Below are 26,771 nucleotides of genomic sequence, written 5' to 3' on the forward strand. Positions count from 1 at the left end.
TCCCAGATTCAATCTGGTGTCTTTGCTGAGCGAACTGATTTAGACTAGAGAAGCAACAGGAATGTTACCATGGACCTTAGTGCCCCTAGTTAGTTGGGGGAAATCAGCCAGAGTTCCTCCTTCTGTTTGCTATTCAGTAACCTCTGGTACAGTGTGTGAGTATTGGGTGAGATCAGGAATAGGCTTGGCTGTGCTGCCCCTGCAGTTGGCTAGCCAGTTGATGCTCAATGTCAAGGCTCAAATATGGGAATGCCCACTTAGGTGAGGTACTGTGTGGCAACTGGCACCCTTAAAATCGTACCCCATCAAGGAGTCGATGCCTTCTGCAGGGAAAGGAGAAAATTAGCAAGAAAACAAAATGTGCATTATTCTTGGATGTAATGTTTCCCTGACTAACCTGTCTGAACACCATTCACTCCTTTGATTGCTGTGATTATCTCTCTGCCGAGGTGTGATAAAGGGCAGTTAGAAAGATTATCTGTAATCACCAGGCATTGTTCTCTGACTATATATGCTGTGCCTATATGCATCTCTTCACTTCACCTGACGAAGGAGCTAAGCTCTGAAAGCTTGTGATTTCAAATAAAGCTGTTGGACTATAACCTGGTGTTGTGCGACTCCTTACATTGTTGAAGAGTTAGGAGCAGGTTTCCTGCTTATCCTGTTGGCTGCAGAATAGTCCATACAGAGGAGAATAAAAATATCTTTTAAACAAAAATAATAAATAAGTTATTTAAAAATGAATCATCTCCCCCCTCCCCCATGATATTGACCTGTTGCACCTTTACAAAATACTGATCCACTTCAAACTTCATAGCGCAGATTTACTGCAATCTTTTAAAATGAGGGACTTGGAATTCAGAAAGTTGCGATATACATGTATCCTCTAAAGGAATAGTCCCTTTGACTTCTATTATTAGGTAGTAATTTAAAATGGAATTGATTTGAGTCCAAAGAGAACTACGATTGACTTTATAAATTGCTTCATTGTACTTGCAGGCCTGACCTCTTTGATTGGAAGAATGTGGCAAAACTACAGTCAGCAAATGAGAGACTGGATCATGCCTTTAATGTGGCCAAACAGTACTTGGGCATTGAGAAACTGCTGGATCCTGAAGGTTGGTAGAGTTTAGAAATCTTTCAGAAACAGAATCAAATATGAGTTCAATAAAAATAAGACGAAATATTACGCTATTGATTTCCAAAAGGGCTGCAGTACACTAGTAACATAAAATCTGAAATATAAAGATTTTAACCTGTTTTGTTCATTCCACTGCATTCATATTTATTGAGAAAATACATAATTTAAAAAAAGCAACTTGTATTTTGACTGCCTTCCTGCAGAGTTAAGTGAATAAATGCACTGTGTAGTGTGACACTGAGCCATACAGACCAGGAAATTTGCTGTGTTCAATTCCTGGTCAGAGCTGAATTAAGTAACCTTAGTCAGGACAGAGGTGAGAGAACCACAATTGGCCTCAGTATCCCCAGCCTGGGAAAAGGAAAATAAAAATCAGAGAGTTTTCACTCCTGATACTGAGCAGTGCCTGCAAGAGAATTAACTTTTTTACAAAGTCACATAGATGGTTATAGTCTGTTGCGATCTCCAGCATCTTCATACGTCCTGCACAGTGACTGTACAGGATATCTATTCTGGCAGGTTAGTATCTCCTTTCACTTCATTTATCCTGTGTAGTAAGGTTGGCTTCTTGTTACATTAGATGTCTAGATGATCTCTGCGTCTTGACAGCACACTGAGACAGGACCTTATGGGAGAAGTTGACTGCTGAAGAGACATGTAACATGGCCAAACAAGACAAAATGAATGACTTGAATCATCATGAGTTAACTCATTTTTCGAGGTGACGCCTTACTATCCGGACAAAGTCAAACCAACAAATACCCAGGAAGTGACATTGTAGCATGTAGAAAGTTTGGAGAGTTTTTGTGTTTTTCTTGGAATAGTCCTGTTCTAGGGGCCATAAAATAGGATGGAGAGCAGGCAGTTGTTAGAGATGAAGTTTGAACTGAGAGTGGATGTAAGAACTCTTCATTCTGACCAGTGACGTCAGAGCAACAGCTGTGATTCCAATGGGAGAGCATCTGCCTGGAGAACAAGTACAACTGAGCAGTTTGACACAATTATAGCCAGAACACCTTCTCTATAGATGCCAGTGGCTTGTACTCATGGTCCTGGAATCTCATTTTGCGCTTCCATCCTGAGCCAGGAGATCTGTAGACCCAGCTTTTGTCCCATCTTGTTAAGGGCTTGATGTGTGGGAAGATGATTGAAGCACTGTTAGTGAATAGAACCGAATTGTCAAAGTATGTCAGATTGAGAAAAGTGGATATGCCTGTCTTGTCACTAATGATATGCTCAATACACTACAATAGGCAGTCCATCAACAACAGCAGAGAGAGAGGATGCATGGCCACATCCTTGTTTAAAACCAGACATACAGTTGATAACAAGTGAATTGCATCCATTGACCCTAGCTTAGTGATTGTATTTGTATGGAGCTCTGTGATTAGATTGAGGAGCAGTGCATTGGATCTGTGTGTCACAACTGATAAGTAAGCTGTGTCTGATTAAATCACTTCTGAGTCCAGCAGAATCATAGCCACTTTTATACTGATGCTTGTTTAGGTCGTATTCAAGAGACCAGGATCCATGAGCTGGCACTTAATATTCACACTGCTAAATCCAGTTCTCTTGTCCTGACACCAAACTCGTAAACCCAGTTTATTATGGGTCTGCAATGCAGCCAGCAGGATAATGGGGTTTGATTTAAGTCTGTAAATGCCAGGAGCCAATTAGACCATGCCAATCTCTACTATACAATTAGACCATGCCAATCAGACTAAATGAACACCAGTATAAAAGTGTCTGTGATTAAGCACGATGTCTACCACCTGATCTATTTTGAACTTCTTGGAGTCAGCAGATTAAGGCGTTCGCACCTCCTTCGTTTTTATCTCCATCCTCCTTGACTTTATCTTTTCTCGGGTCCTTTGTTGTTTCTCTTCCAACATTTGTGTATATGTCTGTCTTTTTCTTTCTCTCCTTCATGTGCATGTCTCTTTTTTTCCTTTGCTTCTCTGTCTTCTGTTTGAGGTGTCTGGTGTGGCTCAGTTGGTAGCACTCTTGCCTCTGAATCAGAAGGTTGTGGGTTCAAGTCCCACTCCAGAGCCTTGAGCACAAAATCCAAGCTGATACTCCAATGCAGTACTGAGGGTGTTGAAGGTGCCGTCTTTCAGATGAGATATTAAACCGAGGCCCCGTCTACCCTTTCAGGTGGATGTAACAGATGCAATGGCACTATTTCAAAGAAGAACAGGGGAGTTCTCCCCAGTCTCCTGGCAAACATTTATCCCTCAACGAACAGCACTTAAAAAACAACAGATTATCTGGTCATTATCTCACAGCTGTTTGTGGGAGCTTGCTGTGTGCAATTTGGCTGCTGCTGCATTTCCGACATTATAAAAGTACTTAATTGATTGTAAAGTGGGACATCCTGAGGTTGTGAAAGGCGCTATATAAATGCAAGACTTTTGTTCTTTCTTTCTTCATTCACCTCTGAGACTTCCTTCACTTCCCTCTCCTTCTCCTTTCATCTCTCGCTCCCCTCCTTCGCCTCTCTCTCTCCTCCAAGTTTTCTCTCTCGATCTGCCTCTCTCCGCCTGTACTTCTGTCTCCTTCATTTTTGTCTCTTGCTTCTCTTCACTTTTTCTTTTCTCGTCACCTGCCACTTTTCTTATTCTTGTGTTTCTCTCTCTCTCGTGAGCTGGCAAGCTTTGGTGGCTAGTGTGCCCAAGATTTGATGGGGGGTGATTCTGGTAACGTTCCCGTACATTGTAGTGGGGGAATGCGTGGATCTGAGAGTCTTCAGGTTGGTGAGGGGGTGCAGTCTGCCGGGTGAGCAACACTGTTGGCATGCTCTGGTTCGCCAGCCTTTAGTGATAATTAATAAGTTTTGATGAGGGTTGCGCCTGGATGGGCAAGGCCAAGACCACCCTCTTTGCTCAGAATGACTCAAGTCACTGCTATGAATGAAGAGCGCTCGTATGCAGAAAGAAACGTCAGCAGAGACAGTTAATCTGCTTACAGGAACAGAAATTACTGGCAGTGCTGTGAGTTGGCACACTCCACCTGCTTCGAGCAGCCCTCCTCTCCTTCTGCGGTTTGAACCTCTGTCAGGAATCTACAATACTGTTGGTCCTGACTGGAGGGGGAAAGCAGCACCACTTGGTGCAGGAGCTGTATTTCAGTCCATTGACCTGCCGAGAGAGCCAGCAGCACTGTCCCCACTTCATTTCCTGGTGTCAGATCAGCTGTTTCTGCCAGCTGTGCTTTTTTTTGGAGAGGGGTTGCAATCGTTATTGAAATCAGGAGCTACTTCTTTGGGCATTTTAAAGTTGGGAAGTTGGCTGAATTTGGCCCTCAGGGTGGGGCTTGCCCATGTTCGTGAGTAGAAGACTAAATTCTGCATATGCTAGATTGGAGAAAATGAATGAGCTTTTCTCGACATTTCAGGAGCCAATCCATCGGAGAACAGAAGAGAGAGGGAGCAAAAATAAGCCCATGTCTAATAGGAACATAGAAAAGGAGTAGACCATACAGTCCCTCAAACCAGTTCATCGCTGAACTGTACCTTAACTCCATTCAACTGCCTTTGTTTCACATCCCTTGATACCCTTGCCTAACAAAAATCTGATCAATCACAACCTTAAAAATTTCAATTCACCCAGCAATCATAGCCTTTTATGGGAGAGAGTGCCAGATAACCACTATCTTTTGTGTGAATAAATGCTTCCTGATTCTATTCCTAACTAGCCTAGTTCTAAGTTCAAGATTATACCCCCTTGTTCTGGATTTCCTCACCAGAGGAAATCGTTTCTTTGTATAGCCATACTCACAGAATCATACCTTTCAGCCAACGTCCCAGACTCTTCCATCACCATCCCTGGGTATGTCCTGTCCCACCGGCAGGACAGACCGACCAGAGGTGGCGGTACAGTGATAGACAGTGAGGAGGGAGTGGCCCTGGGTGTCCTTAACATTGACTCCGGACCCCATGAAATCTCATGGCATCAGGTCAAACATGGGCAAGGAAACCTCCTGCTGATTACCACCGACCGCCCTCCCTCAGCTGATGAATCAGTCCTCCTCCATGTTGAACACCACTTAGAGGAAGCACTGACGGTAGCAAGGGCACAGAATGTACTCTGGGTGGGGGACTTCAATGTCCATCACCAAGATTGGCTCAGTAGCACCACTACTGACCGAGCTGGCTGAGTCCTGAAGGACATAGCTGCCAGACTGTGGCAGGTGATAAGCGAAACAACACGAGGGAAAAACTTATTTGACCTCGTCCTCACCAGTCTACCTGTCGCAAATGCATCTGTTCATGACGGTATTGGTAGGAGTGACCATTGCACAGTCCTCGTGGAGACAAAGTCCCGTCTTCGCACTGAGGACACCATCCAACGTGTTGTGTGGCACTACCACCGTGCTAAATGGGATAGATTCAGAACAGATCTAGCAGCTCAAAACTGGGCATCCATTAGGCGCTGTGGGCCATCAGCAGCAGTGGAATTATATTCCAGCACAATCTGTAACCTCATGGCCCGGCATATTCCTCACTTTACCATTACCAACAAGCCAGGGGATCAACCCTGGTTCAATGAGGAGTGTAGAAGAGCATGCCAGGAGCAGCACCAGGCGTACCTAAAAATGAGGTGCCAACCTGGTGAAGCTACAACTCAGGACTACATGCATGCTAAACAGCGGAAGCAACATGCTATAGGCAGAGCTAAGCGATTCCACTACGAATGGATCAGATCAAAGCTCTGCAGTTCTGCCACATCCAGTCGTGAATGGTGGTGGACAATTAAACAGCCAATGGGAGGAGAAGGCTCTGTAAACATCCCCATCCTCAATGATGGCGGAGTCCAGCACGTGAGTGCAAAAGACAAGGCTGAAGCATTTGAACATAGGAACATAGGAACAGGAGTAGACCATTCAGCCCCTCGTGCCTGCTCCGCCATTTGATAAGATCATGGCTGATTTGTGATCTAACTCCACACACCTGCCTTTGGCCCATATCCCTTAATACCTTTGGTTGCCAAAAAGCTATCTATCTTAGATTTAAATTTAGCAATTGAGCTAGCATCAGTTGCCATTTGCGGAATAGAGTTCCAAACTTCCACCACCCTTTGTGTGTAGAAATGTTTTCTAATCTCACTCCTGAAAGGTCTGGCTCGAATAGAATCATAGAAGTTACAACATGGAAACAGGCCCTTCGGCCCAACATGTCCATGTCTCCCAGTTTATACCACTAAGCTAGTCCCAATTGCCTGCACTTGGCTCATATCCCTCTATACCCATCTTACCCATGTAACTGTCCAAATGCTTTTTAAAAGACATAATTGTACCCGCCTCCACTACTGCCTCTGGCAGCTCGTTCCAGACACACACCACCCTTTGAGTGAAAAAATTGCCCCTCTGGACCCTTTTGTATCTCTCCCCTCTCACCATAAATCTATGTCCCCTCGTTATAGACCCCCCTACCTTTGGGAAAAGATTTTGACTATCTACCTTATCTATGCCCCTCATTATTTTATAGACTTCTATAAGATCACCCCTTAACCTCCTACTCTCCAGGGAAAAAAGTCCCAGTCTCTCTAACCTCTCCCTATAAGTCAAACCATCAAGTCCCGGCAGCATCCTAGTAAATCTTTTCTGCACTCTTTGTAGTTTAATAATATGCTTTCTATAATAGGGTGACAGGAACGGTACACAGTATTCCAAGTGTGGCCTTACTAATGTCTTGTACAACTTCAACAAGACATCCCAACTCCTGTATTCAATGTTCTGACCAATGAAATCAAGCATGCCGAATGCCTTCTTCACCACCCTATCCACCTGTGACTCCACTTTCAAGGAGCTATGAACCTGTACTCCTAGAACTCTTTGTTCTATAACTCTCCCCAACGCCCTACCATTAACGGAGTAGGTCCTGGCCCGATTCGATCTACCAAAATGCATCACCTCACATTTATCTAAATTAAACTCCATCTGCCATTCGTCGGCCCACTGGCCCAATTTATCAAGATCCCGTTGCAATCCGAGATAACCTTCTTCACTGTCCACAATGCCACCAATCTTGGTGTCATCTGCAAACTTACTAACCATGCCTCCTAAATTCTCATCCAAATCATTAATATAAATAACAAATAACAGCGGACCCAGCACCGATCCCTGAGGCACACCGCTGGTCACAGGCCTCCAGTTTGAAACACAACCCTATACAACCACCCTCTGTCTTAATCGTCAAGCCAATTTTGTATCCAATTGGCTACCTCACCTTGGATCCCGTGAGATTTAACCTTATGTAACAACCTACCATGCGATACCTTGTCAAAGGCTTTGCTGAAGTCCATGTAGACCACGTCGACTGCACAGCCCTCATCTATCTATATTTTTAGACTGTGCCCCCTACTCTTAAAATCTGCAACCAGCGAAAATAGTTTCTCTCTATCCACCCTATCTGTTCCCCGTAATATTTTATAAACTTCGATCAGATCACCCCTTAACCTTCGAAACTCCAGAGAATACAACCCCAATTTGTGTAATCTCTCCTCGTAACTTAACCCTTGAAGTCCGGGTATCATTCTAGTAAACCTACGCTGCACTCCCTCCAAGGCCAATATGTCCTTCCGAAGGTGCGGTGCCCAGAACTGCTCACAGTACTCCAGGTGTGGTCTAACCAGGGTTTTGTATAGCTGCAGCATAAATTCTGCCCCCTTGTACTCCAGTCCTCTAGATATAAAGGCCAGCATTCCATTAGTCTTATTGATTATTTTCTGCACCTGTTCATGACACTTCAATGATCTCTGTACCTGAACCCCTAAGTCCCTTTGGACATCCACTGATTTTAACTTTTTACCATTTAGAAAGTATCCTGTTCTATCCTTTTTTTGATCCAAAGTGGATGACCTCACATTTGTCTACATTGAATTCCATTTGCCACAGTTTTGCCCATTCACCTAATCTATCAATATCGCTTTGTAATTTTATATTTCCATCTACACTGCTTGCAATGCCACCAATCTTTTGTCTTCGGCCAACTTAGATATGAGACTTTCTATGCCTTCATCTAAGTCATTAATAAATATTGTGAATAATTGAGGCCCCAAGACAGATCCCTGCGGGACTCCACTAGTCACATCCTGCCAATGTGAGTACCTACCCATTATCCCTACTCTCTGTCGCCTTTCGCTCAGCCAACTTCCTCACCAAGTCCGTACTTTTCCCTCCATTCCATGGGGTTCTATCTTAGCTAACAGTCTCTTATGTGGGACCTTATCAAATGCCTTCTGGAAGTCCATATAAATAACATCCATTGACATTCCCCTGTCCACTACTTTAGTCACCTCTCAAAAAATTCAATCAGGTTTGTCAGGCACGACCTTCCTTTCACAAATCAATGCTGGCTCTCTCTGATTAACTTCTCGAGGTGTTCAGTCACCCTATCCTTAATTATAGACTCCAGCATTTTCCCCACAACAGTTGTTAGGCTAACTGGTCTATAATTCCCCGGTTTCCCTCTCTTTCCTTTCTTAAAAAGCGGAGTGACATGTGCAATTTTCCAATCTAGAGGGACAGTTCCTAAATCTAGAGAACTTTGAAAGATTATAGTTAGGGCATCTGCAATCTGCTCACCTACTTCCTTTAAAACCCTGGGATGGAAACCATCTGGTCCTGGGGATTTGTCGCTCTTTAGTGCTATTATTTTCTTCATTACTGTTGCTTTACTTATGTTAATTTTATCGAGTCCCGGTCCCCGATTCAATATTCGTTTTCTTGGGATTTCTGGCATGCTATCCTCTTTTTCTACTGTAAATACTGACGCAAAGTAATTGTTCAATATGTCCGCCATTTCCCCATTGTCAATGACAATATCCCCACTTTCAGTTTTTAAGGGGCCAACACTGCTCCTGACCACCCTATTTTTTCCTAATGTAACGATAAAAGTTCTTCGTATTGGTTTTGATATCCCTTGCGAGTTTCTTTTCATACTTGCAACAATCTTCAGCCAGAAGTGCTGAGTGATGATCCATCTCGGCCTCCTCCCGATGTCCCCACCATCATAGAAGCCAGTCTTCAGCCAATTCGATTCACTCCACATGATATCAAGAAACGGCTGAGTACACTGGATACAGCAAAGGCTGTGGGCCCCTACAACATCCCGGCTGTAGTGCTGAAGACTAGTAAAATTGAAGTCATTGGGAATCGTGGAAAACTCTCCAGTGGCTGGAGTCATACCTAGCAGAAGCGAAGATGGTAGTGATTGTTGGATGCCAATCATCTCAGCCTCAGGACATTGCTGCAGGAATTTCTCAGGGCAGTGTCCTAGGCCCAACCATCTTCAGCTGCTTCATCAATGACCTTCCCTCCATCATAAGGTCAGGAATGGGGATGTTCGCTGATGATTGCACAGTGTTCAGTTCCATTTGCAATCCCTCAGACAATGAAGCAGTCCGTACCCGCATGCAGCAAGACCTGGACAACATCCAGGCTTGGGCTGATAAGTGGCAAGTAACATTCGCACCAGACAAGTGGCAGGCAATGACCATCTCCAACAAGAGAGAGTCTAACCGCCTCCTCTTGACATTCAACGGCATTACCATCGCCAAATCCCCCACCATCAACATCCTGGGGGTCACCATTGACCAGAAACTTAACTGGACCAGCCATATAAATACCGTGGCTACAAGAGCAGGTCAGAGGCTGGGTATTCTGTGGTGAGTGACTCACCTCCTGACTCCCCAAAGCCTTTCCACCATCTACAAGGCACAAGTCAGGAGTGTGATGGAATACTCTCCACTTGCCTGGATGAGTGCAGCTCCAACAACATTCAGGAAGCTCAACACCATCCAGGACAAAGCAGCCTACTTGATTGGCACCCCATCGACCACCCTAAATATTCACTCCCTTTACCACCGGCGCACTGTGGCTGCAGTGTGTACCATTCACAGGATACACTGCAGCAACTCGCCAAGGCTTCTTCGACAGCACCTCCCAAACCCGCGACCTCTACCACCTACAAGGACAAGAGCAGCAGGCACATGGGAACAACACCACCTGCACGTTCCCCTCCAAGTCACACACCATCCCGACTTGGAAATATATCGTCGTTCCTTCATCGTCGCTGGATCAAAATCCTGGAACTGCCTTCTTAACAGCACTGTGGGAGAGCCTTCATCACACGGACTGCAGTGGTTCAAGAAGGCAGCTCACCACCACCTTCTCAAGGGCAATTAGTGATGGCAATAAATGCTGGCCTTGCCAGCGACATCCACATCCCATGAACGAATAAAAAAAAAACTACCCTATTGAATCCCTTTGTCATTTTAAACACCTGGATGAGATCACCCTGCAACCTTCCAAACTCAAGAAAACACACACCAAGTTTATGCAAGATGTACAGACAGAACGGTAAATGTAGTACGTGGAGTGGGGGTGCTGGACAGAAAAAAAACTTGTATTTTCAACAAAAACACAGACACTCTCCAGTACTTTAGATTTGGGGGTTGACGCTTTCCGAAATCCCAACACTTATGGGCAAATATATTATAATGTAGTGTAAATGAAGAAAATACATCATTTGTTGTACTTCCTTCAGTTGTTACCTTTACATCTGTAAGTCCCTGGTATCCAGCATTTCTAGGGCTGTGGGTTGATTGTGGGGGGGGAGTTGCAAATTTCAAAGTCAGTTTCAAAGTGCAATTGATTGCAGAGCAATTGAGCATATTACTGATACTAGCAGAAGAAAGAAGCACAGGAGATTTTTACAAGTTTGAGGCACCACGGGATCCCCATGGACCTGCGAACACTGCAGATAGGTACCGTGGTGGCATTCCTCTCTTCACCCTCCCCTCCCCCCGCCCCAGGATGCCCCAATCGCAGCAGAAATGGTGCAGGCATTCGCCTACAAATTGACCTGACCCTGAGATTCTGGATGGGGTCAGTGACCATGTCAGTGGCTGGAAACAGGAATTGGCTTTCTGTTGAGACTTCAGCACTCCACTGCACTGACATCACCAAATAATTTAAATCTAGAGATTGCACAGTCACAAATAAAATCCCATGCTGATAATCTACTTTTGTAATCTGATGAGAATCTAAAATGTCTGCAGTAAAATCCGTTAAGAATTTGTGATCTTTGTGTGAATAAGAGTTTACTGTGAAGCTGTATAGTTTTACAAAATGAGGTTCAGGAAACCGATCCTGATCACCCTTTCCAGCTCACCCAAGATGGAAAATAGAAGTGCTAACCACTGCAACTTCAGTAGTACGATGTGCAGTTGATGTCAGTAAGTCTTATCTGTCTGTTTTATAATTGAAGATGTTTTTACAGGATGTGCCAAATCAGCTTATTTGCACACAAAAATGAATACTGCAGCAGGAAACAAAATAGATGGAGACCAATTTAGGATAGATTCCTTCGTTCAGTACAAAAGTTATTATTTTTTCATAATTTTTTTTTCACCATTGAAACTTAATTTTCCTCTCCTTTTAGGCCTCGGCCTCAATGCTGTGCACCATTTCCTGGCTGATTGGAGAGGAGGTGACTTGTTCCCTTGCTTCTGCCACTGGAACTTTTAAGCACTTAACTCAAGGCTGTGTCACCACACTCTCCAACTGCTTGTTCATCATTAAAAGCTGGATGGGCCATAACTTGTTTCAGCTAAATGTTGACTAACCTAAATCTATACTCTTCAGGTCCCACAAACACCTATCCATCTCCATCTTCATTTCCATCAATCTCCTGACAGCCACCTTAGGTTAATCCTGGTGGTGCAAAATCTGGGAGGACTGTTCACCGCCAAGTTCAGCTTCCTCCCCTATATCCAATTCATTTCCCCTACTGCTTTCTTCCATCTTCAAAACCTCATGTGCCTCTATCCCTGTTTCTCCCCCTTTGATACTGAAACCTTAATTCATACTGTTATCCATGTGCAAGTAAGGCCCAAATAGGAAAAATTGAAAGAAAGAAAGCAGAAAGGAGGAAACTTATGACAGAATGACATTTTTTTCGTTAAAGGAGGTGGAGGGACTTAGAACTGGGGAGGTCTATGAAGGTAAGTTCCCAAAAAAACTTTAAGATCAAACACTCTTTGCTACACGCCTGATTGGAAATGGCTGACGTGTGTGACGAGCAGGATGTGGGCCATCCTGAATTCTCAAAATATCCAGGAGGAATACACTTGCATGACGTGCTAACTAATTGAGTCCCTCAAAAATGAATTGTTGGCTTTAAGGACTAACTACACTCTGCACTATATACAAGGAAGAAAAGTATCTGCAAGAGACTTTCCATGAGGTTGTTGTTACTGAAATAGAGCGAGATAGTGGAGGAAATGATTGGCAGTCCCTAGGGCATGTTAAGAGTAGGCAGATACAGGGGGAACCTGTGGAACTGGAACTGCCCAGAAGACTTTCAGCACTGCAGGTAAACAAGGACGGAACCGCAATGGATGATAACATTGAGTAATACAATGGCACAAGGCAACAAGTGGTTGCATAGGTGAGTATGGAACAACTAAGATTACAGGTAATGTTATGTTAGGAGACTCCATAGTTAGAGGGATTGATAGAATCTTCTGCAAACAAAACCGGAAATCCTGAATGGAGTGTTGCTTCCTCAATGCAATGGTTTGTGACTTGACTGCACATGTGGCTGACATCTTAGAATGGAATGGGAGACACCACAGGTCATGGTTCACATGTGGAACAATAATGTAAACAGGTGTAGAATGGAGGTCGTGCAAAACGGATTTCTGGAGCTGTGGAAAAGATTGAAGAAAAGCAGTTCTATAGTAGTAATTTAAATATTACTCCCATATTATGCACTGGACCTTTTAGAGAGAGACAAATTAGGCAGGTTAATGTGTGGTATCGGAAGGAGGGGTTCAAATTCTTAGCCCACTGAGATCACTTCTGGGAGAAGAAATGGCTGGCTGCATCGATGGGAGACACGGGAAGAATTTAAATTAGGGAAGCAGGGAGAAGTGGATAACAATGTGGAACAATTAATAGGAACAAGTCATGTGAATACAGCAAGAAAGACGATGAATGATCTGAGATGTATTTACATAAATACCAGGAGCTTAAAAAATAAAATGGGTGAGTTTGAAGCGCTAGTAGATAGGGAGCTAATAGATATTGTAGAAGAAACTGGAACCTCCCTAAAGAAAGAGGATGAGTGAGGAACAAATCTTCAAGGCCATGTGTGCTTCAGGGGATGGTGACACTGTTTATTGGAACGTTTAGACATTGCTCAGAGAAAGGAACTGGCAGTTGCGCAGTGTATTTTTGGGCTGATCTGGAAGATCAAAAGGAGACAAAGTTAGTGGTACGGATATGTTCCAGGCCACCACAAAATAAAGAGGAAGTGGACATACTGCTGTGAGAGGTCATAAAAAAGATTAGTGCTAAGACCTCTGTTGTAATCATGAGGAATTTCAATCTGTGCTCTGGGACTTACAGTATGGTCAGTTTGTATCCGTAAGGAGTTTATTGAAGTATTTAAAGAATCTTAAACAACAAATGAGGGAACCTAAAGGGGGAAGGTAATGTTTCATTTGCTCCTAATGAATGGGAAGGAAGTAATAAGCCAAGTTGAAGTATGGGAACATTTGAGGTCTATTGATCATAAAGTTGTTAATTTTAAGGTTAAAATGGGGGCCGATAAAATAACAAAAACTATTAAGCGACTGGATTTCAGCAGCATAGACTGAGGGAATGAAATGCAGTGTCCGATACTTATCCTTATTCTTTTGAGAGTCATTTACCTTATACCTATTCAAATATTTTCACTTTAGTTTAATTTGTCTTTGGACATGACCAGTTAGCTATTTTGTTTCCGTTTTACCAAGTGCTCGTCTTTTGACCTTGGGGACACACGTGGCGACGTTCTGCATAAGAATGGTTGTAAAAGTATTCCATTGTTCATTTGTGCTGCAACTGTTTCCACCTGGTAGAAACCCCCGAGTTAACCTTACTCAAGTTGTTGGCCATCTTTGTAAATTTAGGCCTCTTATAATCTGGCAGTAGCATTAAATTTTCAGCAACATTAGCTTGGGTAATCAAGTTGAATCTAATAACATTATGGTCACTGCTGCCGAGGCACTCCTCCATGTGGAAGTCTTCTACCGCATCAGGGTCACCACTAACAATATGGGTAAAGTACATGATTCCCCTAGTGTTACAGGATGGGTTTTCTTTATGATTAGATGTTCTTTCTATGACTCAAAAATCAATAAGGTTCTTGAAATGTTGTGATCAAGCATTCATAATTTTATTAAGCATACAGTACATGCAATTGTACTTAGGAATACATTTGAAATATAATACTTACAACCACTCCTGATTGTTGGGGGATCTTGAACTCAGTATTCATGTTGATCGAACCCTTTGAATCCAAATCCTTATTACAGTCTGCCACTTTTTATACCGATCTGAGCTGCAAGTTCCTTATCAAAATGTCCATATATGGCAAGCTACACACAACTGATCACATCTTGTTCATGTGTATAGCTTTACATCATTAAACTGCAGAGTAGTGACTGATGGGTAATTTTACAATACTTCTATTGATTGACATGGGTAAAGATGTGAACATCTTGCTTTCCACTTTCTTAGGAATCTTGCCTCATACCCCTACTAAGTGACAATTTACATGTTTCTAAATTACATGATTATACCAAAAATTAATATACAACTTGTATAAGGAGAAACAAATTGACTCCCATGCCTTAACCAAAGAAATTGAAAATAAGGTGATTTCCTTAGTAACCAGCCCTTTATCTGTTGGGCAAACGAGATCAGTATAACTCCCCTTTTTGTTATCTTAGAGATCATGAATAGGAATCCTGGCTAGATTTTTCTCCCCCTTCCGAGGCCGGGAATCCTCAGGCCAATAGTAGCATCCATCTCTCTGCCCCAACTGATATCATCTAACTCAGCACTGATGAGGGATTGAGCCTGCAACCTTCCTCGTCTGAAATGTTTCTAGTCTATGGTTAGAAGATACATCCACAGCGTTTCTGTTGTAATTTTAATGCACGTCTTTGCTTGAGTTTTTCGATGGTTATTTCCTTTCAGGATTCCCGAATTGCTATTTGATGTAAGCCTTGTTCAGTTTTGTACGATTTGTAGTTTTGCAGTACCTGATTACACTGGCATAATTAAAATGAGGTAGAATTAATAGTAGTCTGTCATTGCTTCTGTTTGTATAGGATCTGAAGTGCTATTTTTGCTGTGACCTCGCATAGGCAGTCTATTGTGTAACTGCACAACCAGTTATTTTATAAGAGTTCACATCCTCTGTCAGGGGGATGTCCTTGATATCATATTGATTTATGGCCAGTTGTGTTTGTGAAAAGATTTTTAAGAAAAAAAAACTTGCATTGATAAAGCACCTTATCCATCTCTCAGAAATGTCCCAAAGTAATTCATATACAATTAATTACTTTGAATTTCAGTCACTGTCATTATATAGGCAAACACAGCAGCAATTTTGCACACTGCAAGATCTCAGAAACAGCAGTGAGATAAATTACCAATTAATCTGTTTTTTTGGTGATGTTGACTAGGACATAAATGTTGGTCAGGAAGCCAGGAGAATTCCTTGTTTTTCTACATGCCGTGGGATCTCTGACATCCAATGGAATCATTGGAACAGTTATACAAGGCCCTAGTTTACTAGCTTATCCCAGAGGACGTCACCGTCAGACTTTGCAGCACTCCCAGAATGTGGCACTACAGTTTCAATCTAGATTATGCCGCAGAAATAGTAAGTTATAAAACAAAGGCAGGGTCACGGTTGTAGTTGCAACATCTAGATGGGGAATGTATTTTTTGAGTGTTCATCAATGCGATCATTATACAGGGTGCTTTTGAAATCTGTATTTCTTTCCATTTTACGTTTGTGAGGCACTGCTGTGCAGAATGAAAAAATTGCATCCACAGAAGTTTATTCTCCTTGCAGGGATTTATATGCACCAAATGTTGAAATATTCATGGTGTGCATTCTTTACTAGAGTTTTGGTGCATTTCTGTATGAAGATTCATAAAACATATACTCATTATTACATACTCATGAGAATTGTCAAAATATTTATTCTCGTCATGATTGAGTGACTTGCTTCATTGAGCCTTAAGCTCTTATTTTGACCTTAATAGAGCCTCACGGGAGCAGATTGAAAAGATTGCTGTGACGTGAGATTTATAGACTTTTTTGTTTTTATTCCTATATTCAGCGTTATTGTATAATTCGTCCAGGATCTAGCAACTCACAGATTTGAATCACCTTAAGCATTCTGCAGTGTTTCAGTGGAGCTGCTAGATTCTGACAGACATTTAATAGTCTCACACTTCTTGTTAACATTACTGTATAATGAGGTACTAATTCTGTGTCATCTTGCATCTGGTTTTGTTGTAGATGTGTTGCAGGTTACTGGTCGTGTTTTGTTGCTAACAGTAGTTATTTTGTAGTGAACCACTTTGAATTATTGTTAATGGTTGCCGCCCATTAAGTGCTTTATCTTGTGGCTGTTATAAATTTGGACCTGTCTTGATTTCATATTCCTGTTTTAACTGTGTAAACTTTCTTTCTTTAGTTGATACATATTTAATATTGCTTTGGTATTTTCTTCAGGAATGGAATGAGATCTTTCTTCTGTTTTTGTTATCTATGGGCGTGCTTCCCTCTCTGTGAGGAGTATGCATGTGTCTTCCCTTTAATTCTGTTTCCAACGCTCTGAAATTTTTTTTTCATCTATTTGTTGAATCTGCTCCCTCCCTGACCATTTATTGTGTGGCCTATTGAGCAGTATGCCTTTCTAATTGGGATCTTGTGATTTGGCCCTTGATTCCACCAGTGTTTTGGGCTGTTGTTATGTTGCGTTCTTCTGTTGTTTTTCCAGAGTCCTGTCAATCTGGTAAAAAGGGATGGGGGTGATCATATAAAGAAGCCATTCATATACAGACCCCACCGCTTATAGCAGGTGTGTTGGTGTCAACGCGATTTATCTGCTATACGTGGTGGCTGGTGTAATCAAAAAATTTAATAAGAGTACTTTACAGACATGAAGCTGAACAAGAAGGGCTCGCAGCAGTCCCAAGAGTTCCAGAGGCCACGGGGGGTGACTGAAGGCGGCCTGGGCTGCAATTTCCGACTGCCCCCTTTAGTTGTTAACAGTGCGAACAGCTGAGTGAAGCTGCCCGAAGTCGTCTTCGGCTGTTCGCACTGTTGACTGTTAACAACCATGGGAGGCAGTGGAGGCTTCGGGCAGCTTCAATCAGCTGATACGTTTAACGTGCGATCAGGTCAACCTCTGCTACAAGGTCTTGGTTCTTTTTATGTCTCTGTGGTTCTCACATCTGTCTGTTTATTACATAGTAGTACATAGAATGTACAGCATGGAAACAGGCCGTTTGGCCCAACAAGTCCAGCCCGGTGTTTATGCTCCACATGAGCCTTCTCCCTCCTTACTTCATCTAACTGAACTACGTGAAATAGCCGATGCACTTAATATGTTTTAAGCAGTGCCTTTGTAATTGATGCCTGTGTTGATGACAAATGGTAAGTGCCATTTGCCCGATATAGGTGGCTGTCTAGTAGAAATGAGGATGGTGAAAGTGGTGGGGACTATACTTCTGAAAAGAGTTTGTCTACAGTTTTTCTGATTATGTTGCATAGGTTGAATGTTTTCTTGAACTCTCATCATCTGATCACTGAATGGTAACTTGGAACGTTCTTACATGGAAACCAGATTGTAAACTTGGAAATCAAAAATAAACAACTCATTGCACAAGACTGTTGGTGAACATTGGGCGACTATTAAATGAACCATCTGCATCTGACTACTTCACTAGTCTTCCCTTCTTTGACAATCTACAGACTTTTAAAACCCAAGATTGTGGTTATCTAACTACTACTACTTGATTTACCTAGTCTTCTCTCCTTATTCATTTCAGCTTAGTCTTGGCCCTTCACTTAGGTTTCTCAATTAAAGAAAACAGAATATTAAAGATGACTCAAGGCGGTGAATCTAAACAGTGTGGAATTACTTCCACCTAGTGCTGGAGACAGTAAATCCAATTTATTATTTCTAATTCTCAGTGGCCAAGAATTCCATTTTTAAATCAGTTATTCCATATAAATAAAAGTGAAGCTTCTCATAGCCATCAGGGGTATGGTATCAGATGTGATGGATTCAATTTGACTTGTAAATTTGTGGGAATGTAGGCCAAAGTATATTTGGTTAACAGGAATGTGTAAAAGTTATTGACAGAAGGAGATCTATGATATTTTTACTCATCATCTGTAAAACAGTTACTCACTGAAAATGTATTCACTGAAGTAGAACGGATTACATCCCGTTCCACTGAACTATGTAGTAGCTTGGGGAATCTTGTTGAAAAAATAGTAAAAATCAATACTCTTTAATGGCACCATTGAACACAGAGTAAGTTTTCTAGTACACTAATTTTCACATTGTATTTCGCAAAACTTCCAGGTCTGGATCAATTTGTTGATGAACATCTTCTCTCATTCCGAACTTCCCTTTCTCTGGCCTACACCAGCCACATCATGGGAGAAGAGTTATGTTGCCTTCACCTTTGACATCTCATCCCCACCAAGTCCTTTGAGGACTCCCTGCTGTTCCCCGATTCATTTCCCACATTTGGACCCTTTTGTCTGAAGGCCTCAAATTTGAGTGCTTGTGACACTCAACTCGTCTGCTCTTTCACTGTCAGATCTGTCTTTATCACCTTAAACAGTACTACATGTCCCTCTTCATGGCAAAATCCTTCTGTATTCCAGGATTATCCTGGAGGGTAACATTAATCTCAAACTCCTCAACAACAAACCACTGCCTCCAACTCCCTTTCTTTGCTCCCTTCATCCTCAGCAAGGGACTAGAGGGAAATTCTCCCCCCACCCCATCTTATCAATCATCGTCATCAAGCCTGCCTAGTTCCACCTCGAACATAACTAGCCTCTGTCTTTATCTCAACCCCGCCTCCCCTCCCCACTACTGAAACCTTTGCCTTTGTCACCTTCGGGCTTGACTTCTCTAATGGTCTTGTTGAATTCCCGTGCTCTATCTTATCCAGAACTCTGCTGCCTTCATCTTATGCTGCACAAAGTCCTACTCCCCAATCACTCCTAACCTCACCAAACTCTCAACTCATTTAATTCAAAATTCTGATCATTGTTTGCAAATCCATCCCTGGGCTTGTCCCACTTGACTTCTACAAGTTCCTCCAACCCAATATGGCAGTTTGTGCCTTCTGATCTCTAACTCTAGCCTTCTTTGCATTCTCCTCCCTGCCATTCCACCATTGGTGGCAGCACTGCCAGCTGTCCAGGCCCCACACTCTGAAACTCTCTCCCTAACCCTCTCCTCCTTGTTACCTTGTTCCCCACCTTCAAAAGACTCCTCAAAATCCACCTTTTTGACCATACCTTGGCTCCTCTAATTTTTCTACTATTCAGTATCCTTTCTGCCTCTGAAGTGTCTTGGGATGTTTACTACATTAAAGTTGCTGTATAAATGTAAGTTTTAGTTATTCTACCTCATAATGCTAGTTTTAATATGAAATATAAAAAAAAACAATATTTCTGGGATTTTGTTAAAAGAATTACAATTATTATTTGCTTGCCATTAACAAGCAACAAAATGTGCGTGAGACTTGAGGGGAATAATAATAATCATCAAGTGTGGTGGATCTGGAGGTGCCTTGTTATTTATTACTACAGTGAAAATTTCTTCTCATGCACTGATCAGACCTAAATTGCCCAGTTTAATTAATGTCTGCTCTGATCGATGAAGGGACAGCCTAATGACAACTATTCTGAATGTTTAAAAATGCCTTTAAAATTAACTTTGGGTCATTTTATTTTTAAATCAGCAGCTGAATGACTTCTGATATAGAATATTTGGTCATAAACTGTGAGTGGATTATTAGCTCTGGACTTGCTTTAAGAGCTTATACTCTGGAAAAGGTAACGTGCACCATTCATATCATCACAGAGAGCAAAATGATGGCAAAAACAGTCAAATTAGAGCTAATTTACCTGCATTTCTTGCAACTACAGTCAATTTGAGTAAAGAAATCCACAGATAAATAGTTAGTCCTGTCACTGATGCAGCATGTAGCATTATTTTTTAATACATTTGATTTGTTTTTTGTCAGGTTTATTTTACTGTTTTGACATACCATATCCACTGTAAGTGGAGTAGAGTGCGTCTCTGAAATGTGCCTGTTAGTTCACTGAAAATACCACCACACCGTGCAACGTTGCCCCTGAAAGTCCAGTGCTGGACTAGCAGTAGTATGAAGAGCAGATAGCCAGGTTTGTAAAGAATACACATTATTCTTCCTCCCTTTTCCAACTGAAAAAGAAAATGGAATCACTGTTCCGTAAGCATATAAAGATAAAAATGGCTTTTGCTTTGGTGAAACAATTTAATCATAAACTTCCATGTCCCATCCCTATAAATTGAGTAAAAGTCACTGGATTGAATTCTTCAGTCCTGTGCCTGTCACCGTTTCCCCATTATAGGGTAAACACCAAGGGACTTTATTACTATCCATTTATAACCATCTCAATCTTAGAAGAGGTCTTTGAAGCAGATGTGTTTTTCGGGATTTCGACAGTTTGATCATTATTTTGGGATATTGTTGGATTCTGCAGCTCGGCTGCTGGAACTTGGCTTTTGTGTGAATTTACTGTAAGTCTGCAATGTCGCCCCAGTCATCCTCATCCAAACAATGAAACAATTTCAAAAAAGCGGTGTTGTTTCTTCAGACAAAAATTGTCAATACTTGGGTGATGCTCATTGATGCATGAGTTGTTAAAGCAAGTGAAGTCCTATTGGTGCATATCATGAAGATTTCTCAGTGGTTGTTGAGGAATCCTCTATTGAGTTTCAACTGCAATTTGTTGAGGGATGATTGAATCCAAAATTATATATGTTCCAAACCTGCTTTTTAACATTGCCACTGAGCACTGGAAGGCAGTGTCAGGAAGTTCAAAGGATAGGTAAAAGAGCTGTAGCAGTGGTGCTGCATATTTCATTGTTAGATGAAAATTAATGTGTTTAGTGATATAAATTCTATATCTGGGGTAGTCTGGTCTTGGTTCAATGAAGAGTTTTTCTGAAAATGTTTATCTGCAAAATGGTTATTTGTCTTGGAGTTTGATGGTTACTAATGGCTGCCAGAGCAGAGTACAACAAAGTTTAAACAATTTAACGTGGCTTCTCTCATATTCCAGCTGATAAACCTCATTCTGACAACTAACTATGTTTTATCACGATAATATCCTGAGTGGCATTCTTTACCTTATTCACCGATTGAACATTAAATAACCTGGGGGAGTGGAACGGATGCTGCACTCCATAAGTATATAAAAATGACTTGCATGCTTACTTAGGTACCAATAATGTACTTTAAAATCCTCCCACAGACTATAATTAGGAATATATGTATATATGGATGCTGTCCTTTTATCTACTCATCCATGAATAATACCAAGTTGTCCAATTAAATGTTGTTGCTTTCATTCAACTTTGTATGGCTGTTTGGAATAGGGTGACTGGTGGGAACTGTCCATGTATCTGAATACACATTCTGAAATACAAACTTATCATCTTAATAACTAACTCAACATTTTAGTAGTTTTTCAATCTTAGATTGGATGATGATGGGTGGGGGAACGGGGGAGCTGGAACTCGTATTTCTGGGCGTGCGAGCTAAGATGGGCTGAATAGCCTCTCTCGTGTGTTTATCTTCTCCATGTGAATTACACAGCAAATATTCTTGTCATTTTATTTATAATATTTAGAAAGACAAAATTACAGAAGACTTATAAGATTGAGAAAACAATTTTGCTTTTTATAGTAATATGAGCCTTCTAGTGTGATTAAAAACAATGACTAAATAATAGTTTTATTCATCTTACAGTACAAGACAAAATTCTGTTCGGTGTTTGGAAACATATATTTGATTAAAGCTGAATAATCTTGCATATGGTGACCAGTAGCTGCTGTCGTATGGCCCTTGGGAATTCTGCAGTGCTAGTAACCTGTATGAGCAAGGGAAAATGCTGCAGGACATTGTCATGAGGGTCTTTCCCATGGAAAATTTAAACTTCTGACTGTAAATAAAATTGGCAAGCTTCATATCCATGCAGCAGAAGACTGCGCATTGCTGCAGCCATTGTAATTGGATCCAAGACTTGAAATTTGTAAACTGTGGCTGGATGTTTAGATCTAATTAAATGGGATTCGACCAATAATAGTAATTAGTCTGTCAAAATTCTAATATGTGTACTTTTGCTTTGGGAAGCCACACACATATACAGTGGATAATCACTACCAGGTCTGTTCAAAATGTCATATGCAAATAACCAATTGGTGTCACAGTGGCTTGTAAACACTTCACAGCCTTTGAGATGACTGGAAAGTGATGATAAGGCATTGGTACAAAAATTTGGCCGTTTCGAGTGATAGATTTTAGGCCAGGCATACTGAGTGCTGATCCACACTTTGCTTAATGTACATAGAAATTCTTTAATGACTTTTATTTCACTAACAAAATATATAGCTGCTTCCAGGTAAAGAGTTCAAGCACTTTGGCTGTTGTGTAGACTTCAGTTCGAGCAAATTGATAACATCACTCAATAAGAGTCACACTGTGTCGTACTGGACATCCTTTCAAGGTTTAAAGTTGAGACATACTACGAAGGTGATTAAGGGAGGGAGTTTTATGTTGTGCTTGACCCAAATCATACATGGTATTGAAGTTTTTAACGGGATAAAGGGATGATCTGGTGACAGATTGCTCTGTCAGCAATATAATGCAGCTTGGAAGCATGTTCTATGTCCTCAGCCAGTCAGGAGTGTGATGGAATACTCTCCACTTGCCTAGGTGAGTGCAGCTCCAACAACACTCAAGAAGCTCGACACCATCCAGGACAAAGCAGCCCGCTTGATTGGCACCCCATCCACCACCCTAAACAATCACTCCCTTCACCACCACGCACTGTGGCTGCAGTGTGTACCATTCACAGGATGCACAGCAGCAACTCGCCAAGGTTTCTTCGACAGCACCTCCCAAACCCTCAACCTCTACCACCTAGAAGGACAAGAGCAGCAGGCTCGTAGGAACAACACCACCTGCACGTTCCCCTCCAAGTCACACACCATCCTGACTTGGAAATATATTGCCGTTCCTTCATCATCGCTGGGTCAAAATCCTGGAACTCCCTTCCTAACAGCACTGTGGGAGAACCTTCACCACACAGACTGCAGCGGTTCAAGAAGGCGGCTCACCACCACCTTCTCAAGGGCAATTAGGGATGGGCAATAAATGCTGGCCTTGCCAGCGACACCCACATCCTATGAACGAATGAAAAAAAAGCCCAAGGAGTATTTGCCCATATTCTATCTGTGATTTCTGATGGCAGTAGTAGAAGTGATTGTGTGGAAGACCTCCAACAATTATTAATCCTGTAACGAATTAAAAAAAAAATTATTGCAGGTTTTTTTAAATCAATAATATTCAACTGCAAACATACATGAAAAAGGAATCTGTATTGTTATTAGTTTTTTTTTCTTGGTACTGAAGAAAGCTATCTGACATCGCAGGTATACCTGTGCTCCAAAATTACTTTTAAAAAAAATACTTCGCGGACAAGTAGAAATAAGGAATGCAGATCCTCTTGGCAGGTTATTCATCCTCTCTCTCTTCATGCAGAACTCTGGTTTACGAATAATAGAAGCACTTGTCCTATCTTTCTGTCGACTTTAGCACAGAAAATGAATGCTCTATGCAGAATAGCCTTTAAACCTTTATTGACTAGTAACCTTGACAGCAGTTTAAAAAGAATTATTCTCAAACCTGTTGGGTATTATTTAATTGGTATAAGCAGTGCTCGTACAGTCTTCTGTGTAATTTCCTTGCTTTCTGAAGAAGATACAGACTGTGCAACTGACACACTTCTCCGTTTTTGTTTCAACTGCACCTAAATATGGAAATCTAAGTTTTAAATGAAAACCCTAGCTCATCTGGACTGAGAGAACAAAATGATGTTTTTTAAGGGTGAATATTCTTCTTTCTCTTATTTAGGGCTCCCTGAGTTGCATACCATTGCAACTGAGAGAATCACTGGGCAAGGAACCTGCTTAAGGGCTTCCAACGATGCTGCTCTTGAAGCAGAATGCAAGAGCATTCCAGTGAGGACTTGCTCACTAAAAAGTGATTTCCTTCCTCCCATGTGGAAGCAGCAGGCAAGCCTTCCACCCCTTCCCATTGTAATGTGGCTGTTATGTTTTGGGGTTTTTGAAGCCTTCTTACTATCCTTATGTTTACTAATGCTCTGCCAATTCAATGGCATGACAAATTTGTTTTTCCTTCATAATGGTTTTAAATTTCACAATCCTCCCCTTGTTCTCTTGTCTTGCTGTCTACAGTTTCTGTTCTTTGAATCGTCTTTCCTCTTCTTCGCGGCTCTAATTGAAATTATCATTCTGTTGTTTTTCAGCAGTTGTGCGAGCTAGCTTTCATTGTTTTTCTATCCCTTTCTGAGATCTTGTTTGAGTAAAAAAAAATCAACATCAACTTATTTTAATTTTGGTTTCAGCTCTCTGTGAGCTTTATGAAAATCTGACATGCTGCCAGTACTGTTAATTTTTTCTTTCTTATCCTAGATTATTTCAGCTCTTATCTTAGATCACTCTGTTGTGTGAGTCCAATCTTCCCAAGCCTTCAAGACTGGCCTGCCCTTGCCTTGAGATGTAGGAAAGCTTTTGGTAATGTTACAAGGGGCTGGATTTTCCTCCGCTATCCTGTCTGAGGAATAACGGCAGAATAGGGGACAAAATTGGACAGTATGGCTACCGAATTCTTCCATTAAGCTCCATTTCCTACCCTGGTCCCAGGGACAGCTACGGGCTGACCCTTCTCCACCCGCCGCTGTATATATAAGCCCGGGGGTGGGGCTTGACTTACCAACAGATTTTGCTGCCATCTGTCCCGCTTATCACTGCTCCCCAGGACCGCCTGGAGAAAGGTAGTGGAAGGTCTGGGGTAGCGGCAGTAACAACAACAACAACTGCATTTGTATAGCGCCTTTAATGTAGAAAACGTCCCGAGACGCTTTACAGGAGTGATTTTGACACCGAGCCATAAAGGGAGATATTGGGTTAAGTGACCAAAAGCTTGGTCAAAGAGATAGGTTTTAAGGAGCATCTTAAAGAAAGAGAGTGAGTTGGAGAGACGTAAAGGTTTAGGGAGAGAATTCAAGAGCTTAGGTCCTAGGCAGTTGAAGGCATGGCTGTCACTGGTGGAGCGATGAAAATCAGGGATGTGCAAGAGGCCAGAATTGGAGTAAGGCCTCGAAATTCATTTAATGGAGGGAAAGGGGCTAGTAGAGGCCTCCTGCCCCTCCGTTTCGGTCCCAATGCCTTACCTTAAAAAGAATTGGTCTCAGCTGAGGCCTAAAAAGTAAATATTTTGAATCCTCTCAGGGTGGTCTTCATCCCTTTTAATTGACCAGCTGCCTCTTCTGGTGCTGCAGCAATGGTTCCCCTGCAGCGCTACTAGGATTTTGTGCCCTGGTAATGGAGGACTCCTTCTTGGTGATGAAGACCCGTGGGGAGCCCACCCTGCAACAATAAACTGCCCTGACCAGGCACAATGTGTAATGAAGGGAACATGGCAGTGTTGGAGCGGTGAGCAAAATTCCGATCATGCTGCAATGCTGCCATGAAGAGGAGAATCCAGCCCAAAGTATTTCCAGTGATAGAAGCAGCGTGTAATCATTTCTGTAAATTGACTCTTGACATTAATGCTACAAATTTATATAAATGAAAGAAGAAAATGATGGCAAAACCCCTGAACGGAGTTTTTTGAAAAGCACTAAGGGGGATAAATTGGACAGGGGCCGTTTTTGGGTGTAGGTTGCATGACGTGCTATTACTCCACGCCCAATGGCCCCTGCTCAGGCAGGACACAAGTTTCAGCCCACCTGAGGACTCACCTGCAATCAGCGTTCCTTTCCAGGCCTTGCATGTGGAATTAGTGCAATTCGCACTTTCCGCCACAAGAGGGAGCTCAAGTTCTTAAAGGGAGGATGTTTCTTAGACATATCTTAAAGGTAGCTGGTACCTGTTATTTGCTGAAAATAACAGTCTACTGTCTGCATAAAGTCTGACCAGAGATCAGACATCACACACGTAAAACATAGATGCAGGTCCCATCCCTATGTTTACACACTGATGATTTATGCTAAAACATTGAATAACGGTTGCACACTACTAAATCCCACATCCTCCAATCTGAACGCCAGTCCTCACCAATCTGCCAATCTGAGTTGGTAGCAGGCCTGCAAGAGTGCATGCACCAAGGTTCTCTGCTGATGCGCTAGAGACCTTGGTGCAAGAGGTGGACCGAAGGAGGGACATCCTATATCCGTTGGGGGAGGGGGGAGCAAGAGGCCCTCCAGACATATATCCAGCAGGGTGGCAGCAGGGAATGAAATCAATGCCAGGCGCACTGCACCATGAACATGGATGCAATACAGGAAGAAGTTCAGTGCTTTGACATGAGTGGTCAAGGTGAGTGAGGTCAACTATCAAGTGGCGTCTCCTACCAACTGCACCACACACTACACCCCCCTCACCCA

The 26,771-nt window shown here is 42.1% G+C and overlaps 1 protein-coding gene across 13 annotated transcripts in view; it reads left to right on the forward strand.

Annotated features, from left to right (window-relative positions):
* Positions 1 to 26,771, forward strand: part of dmd (dystrophin) — a 1,591,310-nt gene that overhangs the window by 509,929 nt on the left and 1,054,610 nt on the right. For all 13 annotated transcript variants that reach the window (XM_067992781.1, XM_067992785.1, XM_067992782.1 and 10 more), the window contains one exon: positions 1,000 to 1,118. In XM_067992781.1, coding sequence (XP_067848882.1) covers positions 1,000 to 1,118 — 119 coding nt within the window. The remainder of the gene's footprint in view (positions 1 to 999; positions 1,119 to 26,771) is intronic.

The sequence above is a fragment of the Heptranchias perlo genome, chromosome 11 (genome assembly GCF_035084215.1).
Source record: "Heptranchias perlo isolate sHepPer1 chromosome 11, sHepPer1.hap1, whole genome shotgun sequence".
NCBI classification, from domain to species: Eukaryota; Metazoa; Chordata; class Chondrichthyes; order Hexanchiformes; family Hexanchidae; genus Heptranchias; species Heptranchias perlo.